The sequence below is a fragment of the Staurois parvus genome, unplaced genomic scaffold (genome assembly GCF_062004578.1).
Source record: "Staurois parvus isolate SC_StPar_1 unplaced genomic scaffold, SC_StPar_1.0 ptg000010l, whole genome shotgun sequence".
Lineage (NCBI taxonomy): Eukaryota > Metazoa > Chordata > Amphibia > Anura > Ranidae > Staurois > Staurois parvus.
In genome coordinates this window covers 168,138-194,406 of record NW_028317806.1, presented here as the reverse complement: position 1 = coordinate 194,406, position 26,269 = coordinate 168,138, and the positions used below count along the sequence as shown (strand labels likewise).

The window sequence follows — 26,269 nt, the reverse complement described above, 5'->3', positions numbered from 1 at the left end:
AAATGATGTCCCTTGCGCTGATTTTTTTTTTGTTTTAGGTAAACTTGGGCTTAAAGAATACATTTTTCATACTGTACCCTAATGGATGCTGCCCCAGAAAGTCTATGACTGGATAGCCAAACTTGTGTCTAGAATAGAGAAGAAATTAAACAGCCAGTTTCGTCTCTTCGGAGAACTGTGTTATTAGAGTGCCTTTTACATAAGAAATCATAGCAGAGTCAAGTTAAAGTCCCAAGACTTGAAATTCCACAATGCCTAACTTACACCTGTGTGTCCTTTAATAGTTTTACTACACCCTGCTAACTGCTTCCATAGAAATCAGAGTTCCTGAACTATATACACATTCATCATATTTAGAGCTGTCTGGCTACATTTATTTCAGGGCCCCCATATCTAGTCAGCAAATGAAGCATTAGACTTTTTCTCAAATGTTTTCAGGGTGTACTTACTTCCTTTGTTGTAAAAAGCTAGTGTAATTAAAAATGTCAAAATGTATGTAAATAAGTCGGAGTAGTGACTTCACCACTTCCTTCAATATGGCTTCATCTGAGGTTTCATTCAGGCAGAATGAGTGCCTGGAATGGGAAATCTGTGTTTTTTTAATTTCACCCAAAAATTATAGTTTTTTTGATCATTTGTACTGACCAGGTGTGGGTTGATATTTAGACTTTCCAATATCCCCAGCAGAACCCTAGAAATTCTCCATCCAGACCCTTTGAAATGAGTTATTTGATGATCTGAGGCAAATACAGATTAGGAACTGATGAAAAGGTAGAAGATTGTACAAAATGTGAATTTCCTGTCACTCCAGAATATATTCAGGAATATTTGACTTTTCTTTCTTCTGTTTGTTTAGGAAATGTGACTCTAATCTCTAGTGTGGATGAAAATACTCATGACTTTGTAACAGAACTGATGGAGCCAGGAAAATACACATTTTCTATACGAACATTTAGCTCTTCTGGATCTTGTGACATTAGAGAAAGCAGTGATGCCAAAGCGGCCAGCTTCTATATCAGTAAGTGAAGAACTCCGTGACTGTGTCCTGACTACTTAATCATGGTGGACACTTTTGTGAACACATTATTAATGTTGGTGCACCTGCAGTGGGAGCCGCTGTTACTGAAAACATATTTGAGATATTCAGTGACATTCGGCAGTTTATCATTGAATGCATTTTGTTGATCAGGGTTTCTCAACCAGTGTTCCATGGAATCCTAAGGTTCCTCCAGAGGATGCTAGGAGTTCCTTGAACAATTCCTGCCTGTCAGATAGGTTCCCACTGACACAACTGATCTTTTAGCTATCTGTAAGGGGGTAATTCTTCCCAATCACTTGAAGGGTAAGGAGCATTCTTCTCACTGACTATCACACCAATGTATCATGAGTAGCTATAATAACTTTTAGCAGGGGTTCCATGAGACTGGAAAATTATTTCAAGGGTTCCTCTGTGTTGATAAGGTTGAGAAAGGCTGGTGTAAAAATTCAGTGCAGTTTGCTTTCTGATGTAAACTTTTGTATTTTGTTTGGTGGCTACACTTCCCTGATCCCTGCACTATGCGTTTATAAAGGAAAAAAGTCCTTCTGTTTTACAAAAAAATTATCTGTGAGGTTATCAAACTTAGAGTAAAACTCAAGCTTTGTTGAAAAAACAAACCTCCAGGTGACCCATATATACAAATTAAGTATATATGTAAATATATATATCACAAAGATCAGTAAACACTAGTGCACCATTGACATTCTGCTCAATTGTTTGTGCTAAAGTGCTGGATCAATGGTCTGTGGTTGGCTTAGTTCTATCTGTGTTTTCAGAGGACTATGTAAAGATCTCAGTTTGCCACATTGTCAAAACGTACAACATGAGATATCGTTGAGTATTCATTCACAATCTACTTCTGTTTCTGGCTAAGGTCCTGATGGAAAATGGTTTGAAGAACTGACAGAAAAACCAAACAATGTGACAGTGAGCATCCTCAATTCTACAGCAGCATTGGTGTTGTGGACATCTTCCCTGGCAGGCAGTAGTGATGCTATTGTGTCTGTCCAGTCACAGACATGCCAGAAGCAGAAGGAAAGTCAAAGGCTGGAGAAATATTATTGTAAGGAGGTAACTAGACATTTGTGTGTTTTACTGAATATATTTTCACTTCTCACGTGGTTATGAGAGTCGTATTTTCATGTTTATTAACTATCTATGAAACGTCCAGCTAAAAACTCTGGGTTCCTGCTACCCTGGCAGGGCAGCACTATCACTATTGTGAGTATTTTGTACTAATAAGTAGAATTGTGTGATACTGTACTAAGACTTTCTTCTCACATAGAGGTAACATCACATATTTTATCAAACAATAGACAGACACATTTTCATAAGATGTCCCCTACTAGGGGTGACAGTGGGGTACCCAGATGCTCACCATTTCTAACCCACACATCTTAAGTGTAGAGCAGGGGTGTCAAACTAGCGGCCCTCTAGCTGTTGCGGAACGACAAGCCCCATCATGCCTCTGCCTTTGGGAGTCATGCTTGTAACTGTCAATCTTGCAATGCCTCATGGGACTTGCAGTTTGGCAACAGCCCGAGGGCCGCCAGTTTGACACCCCTGCTCTACACTTAAGATGGTGTAGAGAGAAAGACATAACGTACATACCTTACACACACCCTTTTTCATGTAATATAAACACAGTCATTTTGGGAAGTTATTTAATCATTGTGTTTTGTATTTTCAGGTTAATTTAACCAGCAATGTTATCAGAAACTTAGTGCCTGGTGCCCAGTACAGGGTGGTCGTCTACCTGCAAAAGGCCCCATTAATTGGTCCCCCATCAGATCCGCTCCTCTTTTCTACTGGTAATATATCTTATTTACTTTTTTTAAACAAAAGAGGATAAATATTTATCACAAACAATATACTGTATAGTATATGCTGTACAGTATGTATGCAGGTAATGTATAAGTTAAGTTAGACATACTGCTGTAATTAATGGCATACTCATGCAATGTCCAAGTAAAACATGCTCAATAAGACTCTTACCTGCCTGGAAGGACCATAGATACCAAGATCCTTACAATGGCAGTCCCTGCCCTCACCATTAGCTTTTACCTGCATGTTTATAGATTATGGGTTATAAAGCATATATCCAGGCAATACTGGAAAAGTCATGTGGTCTGTGGCCTGTTTGGTGAACATATTCAAGAGGATTCTGCTGAATACATCCAATTTCACTCAGTTAATTGGCGAAAATAGAGGGGATAAAAAGGCCTTCTCATACCAGCATAAATAACATCACAGCTATTGGCAAGTGTTACTAGGATTGGGTTTTTGAAGAGTTAACATCCACTACTATCCCTAGTCTCAAGCAAAAATTTAATAATTAAATTTTAATTATTTTTTAATAACTAGATGGATAAGGTTTTGGTTCACCCTACTATGAGTTTGTGGCAAATCCTCATTTTTTGTGAATCTCACAAATCATTAACTATTGTCCGAAAACTAGCATGTTTGCTGCCAGAAATAAGGGACTACCTATAATACAGTGCAATGCTTTTGTCCCTGGTCAGCTGTATCACAAGAATCAATCATTTGAAGGCACAGATAACCCAATATACTTTCTATTAAATATTGGCTCACAACAGCCATATTGTCAGTTTGTGTGTGTGTCTGTGTGTTTCTGTGTGTGTCTGTGGTAGGGAGAGCTACACAATTATGTGTGAAGATAGACACTTTTTTAAATGTATTTATTTTTTTAACTGGCAGTGCCCTGCTCCCCATGCCTTTTGTTTGACAATTCCCTGCTTTATAGCCCTACACATGGCCAGAGTTGAATAACCATACACACTCTCCATAGATTTCAGTCGAGTTTGCAAAGTTGGTGAAATTCAAGGAAGATCTGTTCATAAACTGAACCCAGGCAGATTTTCTCACCCCTGCATACACACAAGCCATCCTTATTCCTTTCAGTCTTATCCTCAGGCTTACCTTCTCTGTCCTGTAGTCAACGTTCTGAGTTGTCCTCTGTATTATGTTCTGCAACAACAAATCCTTCATGAAAAAACAGACAGTAGCAGCAACAATGTAACAAAAATAAAACCACCACCCTGCCATCATATTACTTACTACTCAAAGTAATATATATGTGTATGTGTATGTATATATATATATATATATATATATATATACTGCTCCAAAAAATTAAAGAAACACTTTAAAAACACACCAGATCTCAATGGGGAAAAAAATCATGCTGGATATCTATACTGACATGGATTGGGTAATGTATTAGGAACGTAAGGATGTCCCATTATTTGATGGAAATGAAAATGATCAATCTACAGAGGACTGAATTCAAAGACACCCTGAAAATCAAAGTGAAAAAATTATGCAGCAGACTAGTCCATTTTACTGAAATTTCATTGCAGCAACTCAAAATGGTAATTTGTATGGCCCCCATGTGCTTGTATGCATGCCTGACAACATAGGGGCATGCTCCCAATGAGACGACGGATGGAGTCCCGGGGTATTTCCTCCCAGATCTGGACCAGGGCATCGCGGAGATCCTGGACAGTCTGTGGTGCAACCTGGAGGCGTCGGATGGACTGAAACATGATATCCCAGAGGCCCACTAGAGGACGTTGGCCCTCAGGCTACCCTCATGAAGTCTGTTTCTGATTGTTTGGTCAGAGACTCTCACACCAGTGGCCTGATGGAGGTCATTTTGTAGGGCTCTGGCAGTGCTCATCCTGTTCCTCCCTGCACAAAGGAGCAGATACTTGTCCTGCTGATGGGTTAAGTACCTTCTACGGCCCTGTCCAGCTCTCCCAGAGTAACTGCATGTCTCCTGGAATCTCCTTGTTGCTCTTGAGACTGTGCTGGGACACACAGCAAACCTTTTGGCAATGGCACATATTAATGTGCCATGCTAGAGGAGTTGGACTGCCTGTGCAACCTCTGTAGGGTCCAGGTATCACCTCATGCTACCAGTAGTGACACTGACCCTAGCCAAATGCAAAACTAGTGAAAAACAGTCAGAAAAGAGTAGGGAAAGAAATGTCAGTGGCCTCCACCTGTAAAACCATTCCTGTCTTGGGGATCATCTCATTGTTGCCCATCTAGTGCACCTGTTGTAAATTTCATTAACACCAAAGCAGCTGAAACTGATTAACAACCCCCTCTGCTACTTAACTGACCAGATCAATATCCCAGGAGTTTAATTGACCTGATGCTATACTCTGATTAAAAAGTGTTCCTTTAATTTTTTTGAGCAGTATATATATATACAGTATGTATGTATGTATATGTATATATATATATAGAGAGAGAGAAACTTTAGTAAAGCATCTGCTTTTCAATCCACAGAACCAACTGGAATAAAAGATTTGGTACTTTACCCCTTGGGACCATCAGCTGTGGTGCTTAGCTGGAGCCGCCCATATCATAGCGTCTTCCGGAAATATGTTGTCGAAATGTTTTATTTTAACCCTGTAACCATGACATCAGAATGGACACCGTATTATGAAATTGCAGCAACTGTTTCCTTATCATCCACAGTGGTAAAGTATATTTATTTGCTTTATTGCATGAAGTAGCAACCACAGAGCTTCCAAACATGAACAATACACCTTGTCTGTGTACCAAGTATTATTAAGCTCCGTTTTGTATATATCTGAAAAGATAGAGGGCCTTATAGGCACATACAGTCATGGCCGAAATTGTTGGCACCCTTGATATTTTTCCTGAAAATCAAGTATTTCACACAAAAAAGGTATTGCATTAACACATGTTTTGCTATACACATGTTTATTCCCTTTGTATGTATTGGAACAAATATAAAACAGAGGCAGAAAAGCAAATATGACATAATGTCACACAAAACCCCAAAAATGGGCTGGACAAAAGTATTGGCACCCTTAACTTAATATTTGGTTGCACACCCTTTGGAAAACATAACTGAAATCAGTCGCTTCCTATAACCATCAATAAGCTTCTGACACCTCTCACCCGGAATTTTGGACCACTCTTCCTTTGCAAACAGCTCCAGGTCTCTCTTATTGGAAGGACACCTTTTCCCAACAGCAATTTTAAGATCTCTCCACAGGTGTTCAATGGGATTTAGATCTGGGCTCATTGCTGGCCACTTCAGAACTCTCCAGCGCTTCTTTGCCATCCATTTCTGAGTGCTTTTTGACGTATGTTTGGGGTCATTGTCCTGCTGGAAGACCCAGGATCTTGGACGCAAACCCAGCTTTCTGACACTGGGCCCTACAGTGCGACCCAAAATCCTTTGGTAATCCTCAGATTTCATGATGCCTTGCACACAGTCAAGGCACCCAGTGCCAGAGGCAGCAAAACAACCCCAAAACATCATTGAACCTCCACCATATTTTACCGTAGGTACTGTGTTTTGTTCTTTGTAGGCCTCATTCCGTTTTCGGTAAACAGTAGAATGATGTGCTTTACCGAAAAGCTCTATCTTGGTCTCATCTGTCCACAAGACGTTTTCCCAGAAGGCTTTTGGCTTACTCAAGAACATTTTGGCAAACTGTAGTCTTGCTTTTTTATGTCTCTGTGTCAGCAGTGGGGTCCTCCTGGGTCTCCTGCCATAGCGTTTCATTTCATTTAAATGTCGACGGATAGTTCGCGCTGACACTGATGCTCCCTGAGCCTGCAGGACAGCTTGAATGTCTTTGGAACATGTTTGGGGCTGCTTATCCACCATCCGGACTATTCTGCGTTGCAATCTTTCATCAATTTTCCTCATCCGTCCACGACCAGGGAGATTAGCTACAGTGCCATGGGTTGCAAACTTCTTGATAATGTTGCGCACTGTGGACAAAGGCAAATCTAGTTCTCTGGAGATGGACTTGTAACCTTGAGATTGTTGATATTTTGCCACAATTTTGGTTCTCAGGTCCTCAGACAGTTCTCGTCTCCTCTTTCTGTTGTCCATGCTTAGTGTGGCACAGACAGACACACAATGCAAAGGTTAAGTGAACGTCTCTCCTTTTTATCTGCTTTCAGGTGTGATTTCTATATTGCCCACACCTGTTACTTGACCCAGGTGAGTTTACAGGAGCATCACATGCTTGTAACATTCTTATTTATCCGCAGTTGTGAAAGGGTGCCAATACTTTTGTCCAGCCCATTTTTGGAGGTTTGTGTGACATTATGTCGAATTTGCTTTCTTTCCTCCCTTTTTTTGTTTTGTCCCAATACACACAAAGGGAATAAACATGTGTATAGCAAAACATGTGTTAATGCAATACGTTTCGTGAGAAATACATGATTTCCTGGAGAAATATCAAGGGTGCCAACAATTTCGGCCATGACTGTATGAACAGATACAATACATTGAATATTTGCATTTAGAGCCGGTTCACCGGGATTGAAGGGGAACGTGTGCATTCCCGTACAATTCCCGCGCCTTTCTATGCGATGTGTTTTGACAGCTTATTCATTTGAATGGGCTGCAAAATGCACTGGATTGCAAAAAAATGTAGTGCACGCACTACTTAAAAATGCACTTCACCAAACCGCATTGTACTGTGGTGCCATGCCATTTGGTACCTGAAAACTCACTGTGTAAGCAATCTGCATTTGGAGTGACACAATACATTGGTACCCGCATACAGAAACCTCAAGGGCAGCACATTCATCTGTGGTGCAGGAAACGGGCACAGAACATGCCTTTTTCGCATCGCATTCTGGTGTGAACTGGCCCTCAGTGCTAGAAGAAGAATGTAGTAAGCATATATGTCTATAAAGGTTCTCATTACTACAGTTAATGGTGTAGCTAGCTTAGTATTAGTCACATACAACTGGATTTGTTCTGTAATGTTTAAAGACGTTCCATAACTTCTCCAAGCGATTTCTTCAGTTCAAAAAGACAAAAGGCAAAAAAACACAGGTACTTTCAGAGTGCTAGAAATGTTTGTGGCTACCCAGGCTGGGCATTTGTTAAAACGTCCGCAAGATCAAGCAAAAACACAGGACCTTCAAACAGAGGAAAACAAAACTCAGTAATATAGTCAACCCATATGTAGCTGGTGTGTCAAAAAACTCTGAAGGATCTTTAGAAAAATTGAAGGGGAAAAAAAACACCCCAAAGAGAGAATGGACTATCTCGGCATCCTAAGGACAACACAGTCATAATGACAATGTATTTTTATTGATGCACAAAGAATTTTTTGATCAGAGATGTACATGAATCTGTTCTAAAATCACAAAGATTTAACAACATGGTAACATAATTCACAAAGGTTATAGTTGTTACAGCTCCACCCCCGATAGGGGATAATGCTGCCTCCTCTACATGTTTTGTGGAAATAATCTGCTTCTTCAGGAGGAAAAGTCAAAGACTACTCTGAAATAGAATCATAACAGTCAAAATGCAATATCAACATATTAAATATGGTCCCTTTGATGTTTTTTAGTCGTATCGGTGGTATATCTGCCACTGTGCCCATCATTTTGCCCCCTGCGGCTGCCTGTTGGGGAGACATGCTGTTGCCATCGTCTGGCCTTTTCTATTTTGCATGAGCTCACATTGGTAAGCAACCTTTTTGTGGATCTTGAGATACCAGTATGCAGCATATGTTATTTGTAACCCTATGAGATATTGTATTTTGACTGTTATGATTCTATTTCAGGGTAGTCTTTGACTTTTCCCCCTGAAGAAGGGGATTTTTTCCATGAAACATGTAGCGGAGTCAACATTATCCCCTATCGGGGGTGGAGCTGTAACAACTATAACCTTTGTGAATTATGTGACCATGCTGTTAAATCTTTATGATTTTAGAACAGATTAATGTACATGTCTGATCAAAAAATTCTTTGTGCGTCAATAAAAATGTATTGTTTTTATGACTGTGTTGTCCTTTGGGTGCCCAGATTGTTCATTCTCTCTTTGGGGGTTTTTCCCCTTCAATTCTTCTATAGTCATTTGGAATGATGGCACCCCAACCTTCTAATGGTTTCTAACAATATGAGGTGTTCTGTCTCTCCAATCTAAGCATTGATAGTGTGATCTCTGTAACTTAAAGTTGTGATGAGATAGCGATAACTTCAACCTCAATTGGATACCACAGTCAGTGACTCAATCGATAAGACATCTTGTAGATCTTGTGAAGTTTATTCCATAAACTGAGAGAATCTTACAACAATGAACATTTGATAGGTCAAAAGATCATAATGTGTCCTGCTCCATGACATGAGGCTAGAGCTGCAATGCATTTCTGGGAAAGGGGGAAGGCTATCTATACAGCATTAACCAAACCAAAGGAAAGGGAGGAGCAGAAACAAAACACAGAAACACTTAAAGGCATATGACAGTCAATATGACAGTCATGTGAAACATGACATTAAGCTTGTTTTATAATCTGAAGGATCTTAGACAAACATTGTATTCCTGTGTCCTTCAAGTCAGTAGCTTAGACATCACATCCAAGAGAACCAACATCCAAGCACAAACAAAGTACTTTGGTATTTGCAGTGTAGTGCATTGAAGAATGTAAAGACACGTACATTGTAGAGACAAAATAACAATCATGGATTTAACACCAATGTCAGCATCCTTACGCCAAGCATGGGATTATGAAATTAGAACTGGGTGGTTCAACAGCTGTCACACCTCTTATCCTGTTCTTAGGTACTCAACATTCACACATTCCATGGTATTTGGATTGAGGTAACTATGCTACCTCTGTTCTTGTATTGATATAAATACAGGAGTATCTTCCTGATCCTCATTGGAACTGAATACGTGGCTTGGAGAAGCTACAAGACATTATCAACTATTTACTACTAGCTAGTAAGCATGTAGAGATTATATATATATATATATACTTTTTTTTTTTTTTTTGCAGAGACTGACCAATCTACTTCCAGCCTGGTACTATAACTTCCGCGTGACAATGGTGACATGGGCAGAGCCAGAGCGCAGCTGCTGTGACACTTCCACTATAAGCTTCATAACAGGCAAGTGTTCAGATTAGAAATCACCTGAATTCTGTCTGTCTGTTTGGATCTCCCTGTGTAAAAATCAGGTGGGTTAGAATTCCCCTTATTTATAGGTAACCAGTACCATCTCCTGTCCAGAATTGACATCTCTTCCTGCTTTTCATCTTGCGAGATCACAGCTGATCTATTATTTTCACTGTAAGGGGTGTCAGCCACTCAAGGATGTAACCATGTGGCTCTCATAGCTTTAACGTACAGGATCATAATACTGGAGGACAGATGAGCTGTTTACTTCTGTTGCTGCTGCAATTACAATATATGCTGACAATTTGGTGTCTTCCAGGACTTAAATAGTATTGTTCTTTTTTGTCTATCCAGACAGTAGAATAGATTTTTTTTAGATCATTGTCTGTTCTTCTGTCCATCAGGTCTTTAAAGTTTGCTGTGTCAATTTGTGGTATAGTGGCATGTCTGGCTAGTCTCAACTTTTGAAGCAAATGTCTACTTAATGCCATCTTGCACATGTCCTTCCAATGCCTGAACCTTAACGGGTGTTCATCCCCAAGTGGTACCATTGACTGTAATGTCATATGGCATGTCATAAATCTAATGCAGGAATAGTTTTTACTTAAACCCTTATACTTTTAGCATAAATAGAAAAGCAGTAGGCTCTATTTTAGTACTTTAATAATCTTTTTGGTTGCATTACGTCTTTCTCTCAGATATTAGAAGTTATCTAACTGATGTAGCCTGTCATGGGGAAGATAAATGCTTATTTACAGATGGATGACCTATGATGTCAATCTCTATCTCCAAATACTCCCTCTTGAGCTCCTATCCTAAAAAGTAGCAAGCCATTTATGCGGACCTTGCTGTACAAACCAAGATCTGTTTATTCATGCCTCCTATAACAAAATACTGCAGTATAATTTGAAAAACAAATGCTTGTGGGGAAGAAAAGGTTGGTAAATATATTTACCTTACCCAGGCTTCCACAATGCAGGGAGTGACATCCCATCCTTTTTGACAAGATTCTAGAGAATGTGGAGTATCCTGATTCATGCAAGTAGATGCTTTTTTAATGCAAAGTCCAATATAATAAGCTTTATTTTCATTGATGACCAGAAAACAAAGATAAACAGATTCCAAATTTCACCTCAAACAACCTTTTTGCGGGTGTAGTGTAATTGAACTCAGTTAACACTGAAAAAAACAGTGATTTATAAATAAAACCAATGAGATAAAGAAATAATCAGCTTTCAAATACAACAGTCCACTGTTTGTGACACTGAAGGATAGAAGTAGAACATCTAACAGCCTCATCTACCCAGGGACCTGATGCAATAGGGCTTTGGTCTCCATTATGGCCTTTAAAGTATTCTTATAAAGGGTATATATAAGAGGGCACTACTGCTCTTCTTCTCTCCAATCCACATAACATCCACCCCAAAGACACTGACAAGAAGATAGTGGAATGGATGACATCGCCTTAACCAGAAAAGACAATGGACTGGGAGTGACACATGGACTGGAAGTAATGACAGCCATTACTCAGAGACACAATAAGGAAGCTTAAAACAGAGAGGAAGGTACAGGGGTAAAAGAAGATAAATAACAAAATGTAAAAAACAGTAAATTAATATATTCAAATAAAACTTGTAGTAGCATAATCATGCTAGTTCTTTGGAAAATAATGCTGCAATAAGGGTGAGGAAAAAAACCCTTGGTCAGTGTGGGAGCAAAACTATCCTAAAGAAGGGCATCTATGCGATCACAATACAGAAAAAAAGAAACAGAATGTGGAAGCTGAGGAAAGCATTTAAGATCGTAACAAGGGGCTATTCTGCGGGTCACAGAGGCAGGGCTAGGTCCATTAGTGCTGACATTGTGAGGCACCTGGAAAATTATCTTACTAGAGATGTCGTGTCTCATAATCTTATCTATGATGATATTGCAGCTCCTGTGGCCCCCCGCATCACTCAGGTGGAATATGTGAAAACTCTGCTGTATATTACCTGGCGATATGGCGAGAAGGGCTTGGATCTTTCACATTCAAGAATGCTGCACTGGCAGGTGACAGCAGAAGGGAAGAAAAGGATAAAGAAGAGTGTAAGTTTATTGTGAGGTGTCTCTTTCCACTTAACAAGGGGACACTTGTTTAAATTGTCTTCAAAGTCATTTGTAGTCCAACTGCAGTAACCCCTTCTTACACATCTACAGTGATAAAGTAAATGATATTTTACCAAAATATCATTATATAAAAAATATAAATATAATATAATATATTGCTGCAGTCACAGTTGATAGCAATGTAATTAATGTTGGACTGCAGTCAGACTGCAGTGTCCTGACACATCTGATAAATATTATATCATTTACAGTATGTGTATCCTCACTCCTTGGAGATAGTATAAAGTAAACTCAACAACCAGTCAAAATCCATCTCTCAGTGATGTGACTGAATTAACCTTGTTGCTGGAAGTGACTACACATTGCACTGAATCCATGTGAAAGTAAACAACCAGGCTGCAAAAAAAGTGTTCTGTTTTGCAGAGCTGACAATCTGGTATGGGGGGATAAATGCATATCTGATTGTGTCACTCTCTTATCAGGTTTCCCGGAATATGATGACAGCAGTAATGGCTCTACCTGCCGGAGACATCTACAATATAACAGTCACCGCCTTTACTGAAAAGAGCAGCAACGCATCACTTCCGTATGTGGTGAAACTTGGTAAGAACATTGAAGAAGCTTTTCTGTCCTACAATACCCTCATCCTGGATTGGAGGTGGATAGTGTAGTGTAGAATATCTAGTGATTATGGAAGTTATGGTATGAAATATCCAGTGATGATGGTGGTTGTAATGTGTCATATATAGTGCTGATGGGGAGTGTAGTGTTGAATATTGAGTGATGATGCGGGTTATAGTGTGGAATATCTAGAGATGATGGAGGGTACAGTATAGAATATCTAGTGATGATGGAGACTGTAGTGTGGATGATTTAGTGATGATGGGAGATAAAGTGTGGTATATATACAGTGATGATGGGGTTATAATGTGGAATATTCAGTCATGATGGAGGGTGTAGTATAGGATATCCACTGATCATGGGGAATGAAGTGCGGAATATTTAGTTATGAGAGGGGTTGTGATGTGAAATATTCATTCATGATTGGGAGCTATAGTGTGGACTATCTAGTCGCGATGGGGATTGTAGGGAGGAATATCAAGTGATGATGGAGATTTTAGTATGGAATATCCAGTAATGATGGGGATTGTAGTATTGAATATCTCAAAATGATGGGGTTGTAGTGTGGAATATCTCTTAATGATTCGAGTTGTAGTGCAGAATATCCAGTACTGATGTGGAGTTTTAGTGTGGAATATCTAGTTATAATGTGGGGTTTCTCGTGGAATGTCTAATGATGATGGGGTCTGTAGTGTGGAATATTATCTGGTGATGATGGTGGTTTATGTCTAGAATGTAAAGTGATAAAGAAAAATGTAATGTGAAATATCAAATAATGATAACTATTTATTTAAAAAATGTGGTTGTGATTTATGATAGCTCTTGATGTTGTTCTTCGTTTTATAATTGGAGAAGATTTTGTTTACAGAGTAACATTTTATTTGCACAGATCCAGCGCCTCCAAAGTCCCTGTTTGCCGTAAATAAAACGCAGACGTCCGTCACTCTGCTGTGGGTGGAAGAGGGATTTTCTGATTATTTTGAAGTTTTCTGCCGGTGCTCTGACTTGGTACAGAGTGAATATGACAAGGTGACACAATCACTTTACAAGAAAAGTCTGAGCTTACGTATAATTTTTACGGTTGGAAACTATGGATTCAGAACTTCCATTCTGAAAATTTGGAAATTTGGATTGGAAAGTATGGATTCAGGAATTCTATTCTGAAAATAAAGTCATTAGCTTAAATATCCACAGGCATAATATAAGATGTGTCTATTCTCTAATCATGTCTGCAGGTACCAGGAAACTAGGCATGATTGGCTGAATGATCAAAGTAAACAGGAACTGACCAGGTCATCAAGTCAGCACCACGTCTAGCCTTTCCTGCCCCTCCTTTCTTCATGTGCTTAAAACTGAACATTTGGAGGATCCCAACTTGCAAGTTTTATCATAAATCTGCAAAAAATATTCAGGCAGTTGGGGTGACTGATATCTAATGTCTATGGCAGTCTCAACATATCAACAGATCTGTTGAAGGGACCCACTGGGTTTGATCAACTGGTTAAGAAATCAGGAGGTGTTAGGTGAAATGGTAAATTAAATAAGGTTTAGAAATGTCAGATATTAATGTGAATACCTTTAATCTTTATGGATTTCTCCTGCATGATAATAGATCAAGAAAATATACACGGTTTGCTTATGATTACTAGTCCACTATCAGATTACTTTGCTCCTGGTGCTCTGAACTGTATGGCGTGTTCGCTGAACCATAACTACCAATATGTCCCTGCAATGCTTCCTTCTTTCCATGTGCTAACTGTAGCTGTCAGCACTTTGCCCAATTGATTTTTTTAGCACTGGGCATCCCTATTTGACCTACTTTTATGTTTCTAAACCTTGAATTTTAAAATGAATACACAGTACCATATGGTTCCTTTTTGGGAGATTTTCACTCTCCATTTGTTATGTGTATCATTATCATCTGAAGTGAAAGTAAAAGAAAATACCAATTTTTGGGTTGTCCCCAAAATAGTAATAGAATGGAAATTTTCCAATGCACACACTAGTTCTGGTGACCCTGGTGACAACCAGGGATTCTGTTATTTTGGATGGATTTCCTTTCACTTCCTGTTTTGGCTGTGGGACAGAAAATGAAAGGAAATCTCTCCAATGGGACACAGAAGGCAAAAAAAAAACCTGACAGGGGTTATAACCCACCTTTGCTCTATCCAAACTGAGAAAAAAAATGTAGCAGTTGGTTCTACTTTAGCTCATCCCAGAGAAATAATCCACTTAATACAAGATTTAACCCAAAGCAACACAGTAAAGGTTAGGTTTTACCTAAACTAATATTACAGGCAGTTTGAAATCACCATGTTGGAATTAAGTTTAAGTGATTGGAGGTAATTTAATCCACTGTAGTGTAGTTGGAATAAACTATAGTAGGCACTTTGCAATTATCCAGAAGCCAGAGCTTCTTCCCCACTGTGAGGAGAAATGGCACTCACCAGAAAAAATGGAAAGAAATGTATGTATGTATGCAGGGGCGGACTGACAACTCATGGGGCCCCGGGCAATAGGGGATCATGGGGCCCCTGTGCCCTTGCCCAAATTTAAAAAAGCCTATGAAAAAAGTACCAGGGGCATCTCATGGGGTCCCCTACTGACCCCGGGCCCTCGGGCAGTGCCCGAGTTTCCAAATGGTCAGTCTACCCCTGTATGTATGTATGTATGTATTTAGTTATTTATTTAAAGTGGTTTTAAAGGCTAAAGGTTTTTGCAATCTGCAGTAAGGTAAACTACTTTCCATGATCAGCTTCCCTCCTCCCCCCACCAAATACTCACCTAAGCCTGATCACATTCTAGCACTGTGCCCATCTACAGCTGTGCTGCTCTCTCCCCCTCTCCTCACATGACTCAGAGGCAGCAGCAGGAGCCATTGACTCCTGCTGCTGTCAATAAAATCCTGTGAGGAGTTAGAAGGGGGGCAGGGCCAAGCCTTGCTGTGTGTGGCAATAGAAACACATGCACATTTCTTAGTCCTCACGCATGCCCCCATAGGAAACGGCCTGCTATGGGGCACTCAAAAAGGAGGAGGAGGAGACAGCACCAGCAGGGGACCCCAGAAGAGGGGGTTTAGAGCTGCTCTGTGCAAAACCATTGCACAGAGCAGGTAAGTATAATATCTTTATTATTTAATAGAAGTAAGTACTCCTTATTCCTTTACATGCACTTTAATATCCGAACGTATGTATGTACAGTATATCCAAATGAAAATGCTTTCTTTCATGAGAACTACATTTTGCTAAATAGATGAGGGTGAAGGGAGGTTATGTCACCCATAGAAATAAGAACAGCTTTGCTAAGCGCTTGTAGCTGCAAAGCTGCCTGGAGGCACAATTTAAACAGTCCACCAATCTGACTTTCCAAACGGATTACCACAACTGGTCATGGTGCCTTAGTGATTGGTTGAGGGTCTACCATAACCTAAAGGTTTTCCATGGTAACATTGTTAAGATTGGTCTTATCCCATGGATTTATTGATAGTGTTGGGCTTGTCCCATGAATAAATTGTTAGGATCATCATCTAACTATATTGTTAGGGTTACATTAAAGATTGGGCTATACCACAGTGTTGTATTCTTAGAGTTGGAGTAAGCTTCTGGTTAATTATTAAAGTTAGGATTATATTGTTAGGGTTGGCATCATACCTACAATTATGTTGTTAGGGTTGCAGTTTTCCCATGATAATATTGTTGGGGTTGAGGTTTTCAGATATATTCTTAGGGATAGGGTTACATAATGGTTATATTGGAGTTGGTTTATATACCATGGGTATATTTTTAGGATTGGGGAAATCCCATGATTATCCCATAGTTATATTTTTGGGGTTGAGGTTAGCCCATTGTTATATTGTTAGGGTTAGGGCTATCCCTTGATTATAATGTTAGCCTTGAGGTTATATACGTAGGTTTGAGGTTACCCCATGGTTATATTTTTTAGCATTAGGGTTATCCCATGGTTATATACATAGGGTTAGGTGGTTTCCTGTGGTTATATTGTTTGGATTGGGGTTGTCTCATGGTTATTTACTTAGAATAGGGATTATCCCATGGTTTTATTGTTAGGGTTATCTGGCAGTTATATTCATAGGGTTGGGGCCATCCCATGTTTGTTAGGATTATCTTACATATGCATACATATATACTGTACATATGGTTGGGGTTATCCTATGGTTATATTGTTAAGGTTAGCGTTATCTCACGGTCATATACAGGGGTTGGACAAAAATATGTAAACGCTACATGATTTGCAGGTGTGAAAGTGACAATATGTTTCACGTTGAAAGCAGAAGTGATGTAACATTCTTTTACTTCCGCTGTGTGATGAGACACCTAAGTAAAAGGTGGGAAGCTTCACTTTCATCATTCACTGCATGCACCGCTAGTAATACGGAGTCATGTCATGGCTTACTAAGTTTCAAATAGGGCCGATTGTTGGTGCCCGTTTAGCTGGTGCCTCTGTGACTGAAGTTGCCAACTTATTTGCAATGTCGCTAGGTACAGTATCAAACGTTTTGATGGCATATACAGTTTCTGAGAAAACGACATCTGATAAACATAAATGCGGTCGACATGGTCAGCTGACCGAAAGAGACAAAAATACATTGAGCAGGATTGTGACCCGGATTTTTGTTTTGCATAAAGAGTGGTATCAGATTCCATTATCCACCATCCAAGAAGAATTCAGGCCATCTTGGATGCCAAAAGAGGTACAACACCATATTAAGTAACGATTGTGTCTTTTTCCATGTTTGTTTCTATAATTTTGTCCATCCCCTGTACCTAGGGTCGAGGTTATCGTATGATTATATCGTTAGGGTTACCTTATGATTATATTGGTATGGTAGGGTTTTCCAATGGTTATATTGTTATCATTAGAGTTTTTTCTCAGTTAAATGCATAGCGTTGAGGTTATCTCATGGTTGTATTGTTAGAGTTAGTGTCATCCTATGATTATACTGTTAGGATTGGTGTTATCCTATGGTTCTTCTCTTAGAGTTCAGGTAATCCAATAGTTGTATTAATAGAGGTTGGGTCACCTATGGTAATATTGTTAGATTTGTATTTATACCATGATCATGTTTTTAGGACTGGGGTTATCCCACTTCATCGGGTTTGGGATCTTTCATGGCTATAATACCAGGGTTGGGTTTATTTCCTGGTTATAGTTAGGGTCAGGATCATCTCATGGTTAGAGTCTGGGGTTACCCTACTGTCGTTTGCCTTCCTTGTTCACATGCTGTCCCTGTGCCAGAGTTTCTCAGCTAGTGTCCTGCCTGATGGAAGGGGCTGCTCCTATTGAAAGTTATTCTGTTCCAGCCTCTGGCACCCGAGTAAAATGTACTGTGTGTTTCTCTGCTGCCTTCAGCAACTCCACTGTCTGGCTGTTCTTTGCCATTGGCCTGATTTTCTGTGTACTGACCTCAGCTTTCACTCAAGGATTCGCTTTTCTGCCATCTGCTCTGACTCTTGGCCTGTTTCCAGATCATCTACATCTTCACTGCCTGCTTCTGCTTTTGCTTGTACTCCAAATACTCTTCCACATCTGTCATCCAGCTTGTATGGATTAGTCTTCATGTGTTAGAACAGGGTGAACCTAGGGGCCCTGATCTGGCATCAGCACACAGCAAAATCCATTTTGGTGAAAACCAGCTGGTGCTTTCACTTCATGCTAGGAAGATTCCATGCCATTTCCTTGCACATAAGCTCACAGACAAATGACAGGGCTTGGGCTATGAACTCATCCAAAAAACAAATGCAGAAGATGGTGCAGAGGTTAAGTTCTTAACAGGCCAACCTAGACTGCATTAAGTCATTTTTGCAGACGTTTTCCACCTGCCTGGACTAACTGAAAGCCACAGATACCATGGTTCCCTCCACTTCTGCTCCAGCTTCAGCCGCTGCCTCTTTCAGCCAGTGCATCCCCTCATTGTCCTCCTCCAACAGCTATCTCTGGCAGTCCTAAGGTATGTGGGGGCTTTGTTAATCATTGTTCCTTTCATTTTGAACTTTAAAGTCATCATTTCTCAAATGATCACTCCAAGGTGTCATCTGGCTGTCTAGTTCCAATTTTCCAAGAAGATTCTTGAGTTTCCTCTTTCTTCTTCTGTAAATACAGCAACAGAGGAACCAATGCAATTAGGCCATACCTGCCTAATGCCAGAAGAGCACTCTGAGTGTCTCAACCAGGGTTTATGCCTTTACTAGTGGGGGTGGCACTGGTCACGTGTTTAAAACCTGCTCTAATTTACCCAGGAAACTCAAGCCAACTGTTCTTCAGGGGAGATAAACTTTATATTCCCATTCTACCAGTTTTCCTCATCTAACATTGCCTGTTTCTATCTGCTGGGTTCAGAACACCTATAAACTCTCTGTATATGTGAACTACAACTAACTGGGAACTTCATCGAACAATCCTTGACCTCTGGAAATCTTTCATGGACTCAACTTGCCTCTCAGCAAATACCTGGGAGTGTCTACTTTCCAAAAATGGCCATTTGGAGGGTGTTTAAACTGACCTGGCATTTTATGCCCAACATTAAAAGTTTTCTCCTAATGTTGAGCATACATGTAATGTTTTTTTTTGTGCAGCCTGTGGGCTGAATGATAAAAAGAACAGATTCCTCCATTCACAATGATTGATGTGGATGAAGAATTCTTGGCCAGAAAAAAGTATATTCCAAAGCATAGGAGCTACTACTCACTGACTACCACACACTCCTAATGCTGGGCATACATGAACGAAAAAAAGAACCTAACAAATTCCTCCATTCACATCGATCGATATGGATGAAGAAATCTGAGCCAGAGAAAGTATATCCCAAAGCGTAGGAGTTACCACCCACTGACCACCCCACGCTCATAATGTTTGGGCATACGAAAAAAAAGATCCTCCATTCACATTAATCGATGTGGATAAAGAAATATCTGCCAGAAAAAGTGTGTGGTATTCCCACCATTATAATCTTTTGGCACTCTTCTAATGGTTTTCATTCAGCCCATTTATCTTATGGTGATAAAGTGTTCAGTGTTATGAAAGTGGACTTGATAGTTGTTTACATTATTCCAACATATTTCCATTTATATTCTCATATATATAATATTTCACCGCACCTTGATATCAACATCCTTCTGCCTCTGCTTCTCTTGGCAGGATGCTGTGATGGTTTCCTCCCATGTGGTAACAATATCCAATCTACATCCTGGCACATCTTACAACTGCAGCATTACCAGTGTCAGCCATCACAGTGCCAGTGTGCCCACCTTCATTACCGTTTCTACACTGGGTAAGCTTTCTGCATGTTAATCATCTTTTAGGATAAGACACGTAATCTTTTCTTTGTATTTAAAAATGACATGTGATATTACTGGGAGCCATTAAAGGTTGCCATGCACTGGTGGCAAGTTTACTGGCATTAATGGTTTTCTTTTAATTGGCTCAAATGAAATATATTGGCTTTATTCCTTGAGATTAAAGTTGTGTTTCAATTTGTTCTAATATCTCCACTTCAGCATTTTCTTCCTCATTCTGCCATTATCTTGGTTATAGAAAATATGAGTTAGAGTCCATGCACACTGGGCTTAAAAAAATAATTGCTTCTGCTGGAGTTTTGTGTTTTGCCTTTAGCAGCAGCTCAATGTTATCCTACGTGTCCATTCACATTAGGACATTTAGAGGCATATTTTAAGCTCAGGGTTTATAGGCAGGAAAAAACCCTTTTGGTTTGCATTTTTGAGAGGAGTGTTCTGGCAGAAAAAAATGCTAAATGCTCCTAAACGCTTGTATAAAAATGCTGTATATGAGCATTTTTTTCTGCCAAAGGAACTGGCCTTTTCTTAAGCCCGGTGTGCATATACATTTTCCAGCCCATCTTCATTCACCCAGCTGCTCGTTTGTTGAGGAATGCAGGCTGAAGAAGGGAACACAAAGCCATAAGAGAGCCTATAGGGAATAATGAGATTATCTGTACCAGAAAACCAAATCAACTATCTGTCTTCCCCCAGTAATGGTCCATACTGGTCATTCTGCAATAGTGGTGCATATCTGCCATTGCACTGTGATGGTCCATATCTGTCATTTGACAGCGATGATCCATATCTGTCACACCCTAATGATGGTCCATATCTGTCTCTCCATAATAATAATTTATATCTGTCATTTCCTAACCACAGTCTGTATATGTAATTCCCTAATGATGGTTCACATCTGTCATTCCATAATGATGGTGCATATCTTTCATTCCTCAATGATGGTCAGTGTCTGTCATTTGCCAATGACAGTGCATATTTGTCATTAATTATAGCACATAACTATCTCTCCCTAATGACGGTCCATATCTGTCATTCCCCAATGATGGTGCATATCTGTTGTTCCCCAGTGATGGCTTTCACAATGACAGTCCATATATGTCATTCTGCAGTGAAGGTTTATATCCACACCATAGTTTACCATTGATGGTACATAGCTGTAATTTCTCAATGATTGTGTATGGCTGTCGTTCACCAAAATTGTTCATGACCTTTTTCAAAGTATTGTTGCATATCTGTCATTAGGTAGTGATAAGAATTATGCTGCTTACAGACATTAGATGATGGCCCGCCATTTAAGGTCAATCTGGGAAATTTTGTAGTTTGCAGATTTGTGCCTGTTGAGGAGGGAGAGGGACTGTATTGTGTGAAACACCATTTGAGCAGGAAAATCAATGCCAGCCAGTACGTCTACCCCCAAGCAGATGTAGCCATGGAATATTAGTGAAGATCATAAGGGGAACAACATTTAAGGTTTCCTTGATCCAATTATATACAAGTTATTTTGGTAAATGTTCTCTTATGTTTGTAGGTACCTTTAGTGTTTCATATATTTAGTCTTATTATTACACCTCGAGGTGGATTTACTGAAGGCAAAAAGACTGTGCACTTTGCAAGTTAATTTGCATTTATTTAATCCAGAGCTTAGTGAATGTGGTGGAGCTCTGATGATTTCCATTATTCAATCATGTGCAAGCAGAAATACTGTTTTGTTTTATTTTCAATACACTTGATTGGGTATTCTTTACAAAGTGAAGCTTCACTGCATTAGGCTCTGAGAAAAATGAGTGCAACTGCACTTCCAAATTGCACAGTCTGTTTGCCTTTAGTAAATCCACGCTACAGTGTTCTTGTTTACTAGATTTTTCTCTGGACTTTTGGTTTTTCCACAGAAATTTTGCAGTATAATCTCTCTTCTGCCTTCTAGTTTCTGAGATGAACCCAAATGTTGTGGTGATTTCTTTGCTGGCCGTGCTGAGCATTCTACTGATTGGACTCTTGCTAGCCACTCTAGTAGTCCTACGGCGGAAACACCTCCAAATGTCACGGTAACAAAAAAGTTGGAGAGTTTGAGATGGGGATGTATAAACTGTATAGTAGTGAGTGTAGTTAGTGTAGAAGGTGAATATATATAAGTGTGATAAGATAGGAAGAAAGATGGTCTACAGCAAGGGGTTCTCTGCTTACTGGAGGGCATGTTGGGAGGTCTGGGATACAACTGCATGTTATAAATAGGGGTATGTATATATTGTATGTGTGTATAAGGAAAGGGGGCTTTATATAGTGGTGGGCTTAATTGGACAGGAAAAGAGGTGATCTGGAGTAGAGTGTTACCCACCTACTAGAGGTCTCTGTTGAAAAGTCTGTTGGGAAGTTTCTCCTTCTGTCATCAATGCCTGCTCACGGTGCATGTTTTTCCAACTACCTGGCTCTACCATCTTCTGAATTAATAAGCAACCCAGATAGAAGAACACCAATCATCTCAACTGTAATTTTGTGAAGACAGAACTGTTAGGGGCCCTTGAGGAGCAGAGTTGATATTTACAAGCCTGTATAGTAAAAACATTTCACTTTGTTTCTCCAGGGAGTGCGGAGCAGGAACTTTTGTCAATTTTGCCACTCTAGAGAGAGACGGAAAGCTCCCATATAACTGGTGAGTGTCCATTCCCTTTCGCTGATCTATATATCTGACACCAAAATGACAATGTCCTAAGTATTCATGCTTGCGTTTTCCTGTATGTAAAAATTTGAGGATCTGTATATCACGTCAAGATGATGCATTCAAAGCAGAAGTCCCATTCATTTGTGTTTGTGGCTTGTTCACATCTATGTGCTGCAGCTTAGCTCAATAAAAAAAAAACAGGATATGCTGCATTTGTGTGTTTATGTGCATAATAAAAACTCAAGGAAATTAATGATTAAGGCAGCAAAAGCATGTATCATGTAATTTGTATATTTTAAATACACTAGCAGCATGGAAACCCCCTCTTCTGAATGTTTCTCCCTCAATCTGCATAATGCATGAACTAAACAAGAGTGGTAAAAAAAGCACAAAAATTAATCTAAATGCATGCCAAAAACTCATGTTTCTGCATCCGCATAGGTGTGACAGTTCCTTATAGTCCTTGTACTGTGGCAGACGCTTTCTCTAACCTCCATTTCTCTGTCCCTGCATATTAATGCTCCCAGGCGTCGAAGCATTTTTGCTTTCCTAACCCTCCTGCCCTCGTGTCTGTGGACTGACTACCTCTTGGCTTTTTATATTAATCCATGGTAAGTCCTTTCCATTCTTCTGCTAATTTCAATTCTGTATATCCACCAGTTTCACAGTATACATACAGTATATACCAAAGTCAGCACTAACCTTTAGGGTATTCTCCAGAGAAGATAAGGGCTTGCTTCCTTTTGTAGAAATATCATATGGTCATTTTTTACTATCTCACTTAGCTGACTAGATTTGGGTACTTGGACTGTCATGTCCTTTAATTGACCAATATGACTGCTTCTATTGAATGGCAAAAGTCATGGAATTACATAGCCTTAAAGTAGCTTAAGAAGGCTGTGTCATGTGATGATTTCACATCTTTTAGTAGCAGGACACTGATGGCTGGCCGCTATAAAAATCAAACTACTAATGATCCCACTGATAAGCTGTCTTTGGCTGCTTTCTGTCCCTCCTGTCTCTACAGAAATAACATTTTAAGGTTTGTGGAGCCTGGTGACAACTTTAAGAAGTTCTCTGTTGCATCATGACTACATGTCTGACTGCCCTGTAAATTATCTTGGCAGCTTCTGGGTTAGCTGTGTGCTTACCTTGCACTCATAAATGCAAAAAGTTAAATATTTTAATTATTATTTTTATTTACTGTGGCTTTGATGAGTTCAATGCTTATATTTTAGTCTCTGATAACACTGAGTGAATGGATAGTGCAATCTACATAAAATATGTATGAAACCAACCTAGACCCATAATACCACTCTTACCCCTAACACTGAAGCAACTATATTGCACTTCGCCTTCTGGCAGGCTCCACGCACTTTCCCTAAAGAGATTTCTATGTTTTTTTCCCCATAGCGTTACCCGAATATTTTACCAGAGAAGTAGTGACGTTTGTCTGGAGTCGCAGTTTCCAGTTAGGTTAGTTGCTGACTGTAATGGCCAGTCATCTCAGCATTCTGCCCCACAATCACATGCCAGCTGAATGTTGACATGTTAAAGAAAGTATTTTTGTATGGTACGCCACACTTAATTTAATGTTGGTATTTATTGTTGAAACTAAATGATACAATTAAATATATTGGGCTTATCTGGAATGCAAGAGAGATTGCTTCCTATTCCTCCAGGGTTTAGAAATGTATGAATCTCTCTTTCATTTTTCTAATCACGTACAGAGGAAATGCTTTCTTTCTGCGTCACCTTCAATGTTTCATTGCTTAACCGCTCACTCAGAATGCTCAATTGCCTCTGTAAACAGTCAACAGTATCCTCAGCTGTCACTGTCCCTAGCCCTCAGTATGCTCAACTGCTACTGTCCGCAACCAACAACATCCTCAAATATTACTGTTCCAAATCTTCATTGTCCTTAGCTGCCACTGTCTCAACCCTCTGTATGTTCAACTTCTACTGTCCTCAACCAAAAGTATTCCCAACTGCTACTTTTCTTAATCTTCAGTATGATCAACCGCCACTTCTCTCCAACTATCACTACCCTCAAATGCCTCTGTACACAAGCCTCAGTACCCTCAGTTGCCTTTGTTCACAGTTCTCTGTAATCTCATCTACCACTGTTTCAAACCCTCTTTACCCTCGGTTGTCCTTCCCCAACCTTCAGTCCCATCAGCTGCCACTGTACTCAACTCTCTGTAACTTAAGATGCCCTATATCTAATCCTCAATATATGGTATGATAATGCAAGTCCAGAGATGGGCAGCAAAAATGGTGAAGGTTTGAGGGATAAAACAAATGGGGAGAGACTTCAGGAATTTAGTATGTACAGTCTGGAGGAAAGAAGAAAAAGGGGAGACATTAGAATGTTTAAATACATCAAGGGGGTGAATAAGGTTCAGAAGGGAAGAATTATCAATATGAAGCTAGGATTAAAAACACAGGGACATGACCTTAAACAAGCAGAAGGAAAGTTCAAAACTAATCTTATAAAGTATTATTTTACTGAAACAGTCGTTGATGCTTGGAATAGACTTCCAGTAGAAGTAGTGAGTCAACCAACATTAAAGGATAAGTTCACCCTTTGGACAAAAATAACAAATGAACGTTTTTTTTGCAGGTAAGAAGGAGCATCTAAAGCATTGCACCAGCGATCAGTAGATCGCTGATGCCATGCAGGTGTCCTGCAGACCTGTTAGAATACCTGCTTGCCACACAGGATGTATGGTCAAGCAGATATTCTGACAGGAAGTTTGAATGAACTACCACGGCGTTCCACAGTGCCGTGGTAGTTCATTTAAAATTACAAGCTGTCAGCCGCTAAGGCTGCGGGGACTTGTAGGCACTCATTCACAGGACTCTGTGTGACTCTGTGTGACATGGCCACATGGACGGAGCCCCACACGACCACACTGTTTACAAATCTGACAGATAGTAGGGGGAGCTATGGGAACATGTTACATGTTCCACCCTAAAAATGGGTGGAACATGTAACATGTTCCCAAAGGTGAACTTATCCTTTAAGTGGATTCATACATGAATGGGACAAACATAAATATATATATATATATATATATATACAGTTTAAATCCAAAACTGGGTTAGAGGCACTCATGGTATATATAGTATATAGACATATGTATGTATATATACAGTATATATATATATATATATATATATATATATATATACATATGTACAGTACGTGTTAGTTTTAGTTGATTATTGTTAGCGATTTACAAAATGCAAAGTGACCAAAGAGAAGAAGACAAATCTGAATCAAATAAATATTTGGTGTGACTACATTTTGGCTTCAAACCAGCATCAATTCTTATACTTTTATACTTGCACACTTTGTACATTTCCACAAAGTCAGGGATTTTGTTGGATTACAGTCGGGTGTATGATTAACCAAGTATATCAAGCAGGTACGAATGATCAACATTTTCATATGTAGGTTAAAATACAGTCATTGACAGAAACAGCTGTGTAGGAGGCTTAAAACTGGTTGAGGAACAGCCAAGCTCTGCTACTAAGGTGAGGTTGTGGAAAACAGCGTGAGGTTGTGGTAAGACTGAGCACAGCAAT

General features: G+C 39.6%; 1 protein-coding gene across 3 annotated transcripts in view; it reads left to right on the top strand.

The window, feature by feature from the left end:
- Window positions 1-26,269, top strand: part of PTPRO (protein tyrosine phosphatase receptor type O) — a 114,039-nt gene that overhangs the window by 48,829 nt on the left and 38,941 nt on the right. Inside the window, exons 6-18 of one of the 3 annotated variants that reach the window (XM_089669848.1) lie at window positions 857-1,018; window positions 1,914-2,110; window positions 2,730-2,850; window positions 5,357-5,550; window positions 9,862-9,973; window positions 11,913-12,064; window positions 12,568-12,688; window positions 13,596-13,735; window positions 19,862-19,994; window positions 21,944-22,064; window positions 22,601-22,669; window positions 23,206-23,289; window positions 24,092-24,154. In XM_089669848.1, the coding sequence (XP_089525974.1) occupies window positions 857-1,018; window positions 1,914-2,110; window positions 2,730-2,850; window positions 5,357-5,550; window positions 9,862-9,973; window positions 11,913-12,064; window positions 12,568-12,688; window positions 13,596-13,735; window positions 19,862-19,994; window positions 21,944-22,064; window positions 22,601-22,669; window positions 23,206-23,289; window positions 24,092-24,154 (1,669 nt within the window). The remainder of the gene's footprint in view (window positions 1-856; window positions 1,019-1,913; window positions 2,111-2,729; window positions 2,851-5,356; window positions 5,551-9,861; window positions 9,974-11,912; window positions 12,065-12,567; window positions 12,689-13,595; window positions 13,736-19,861; window positions 19,995-21,943; window positions 22,065-22,600; window positions 22,670-23,205; window positions 23,290-24,091; window positions 24,155-26,269) is intronic. The other 2 variants (XM_089669849.1, XM_089669850.1) reach the window with 2 other exon arrangements.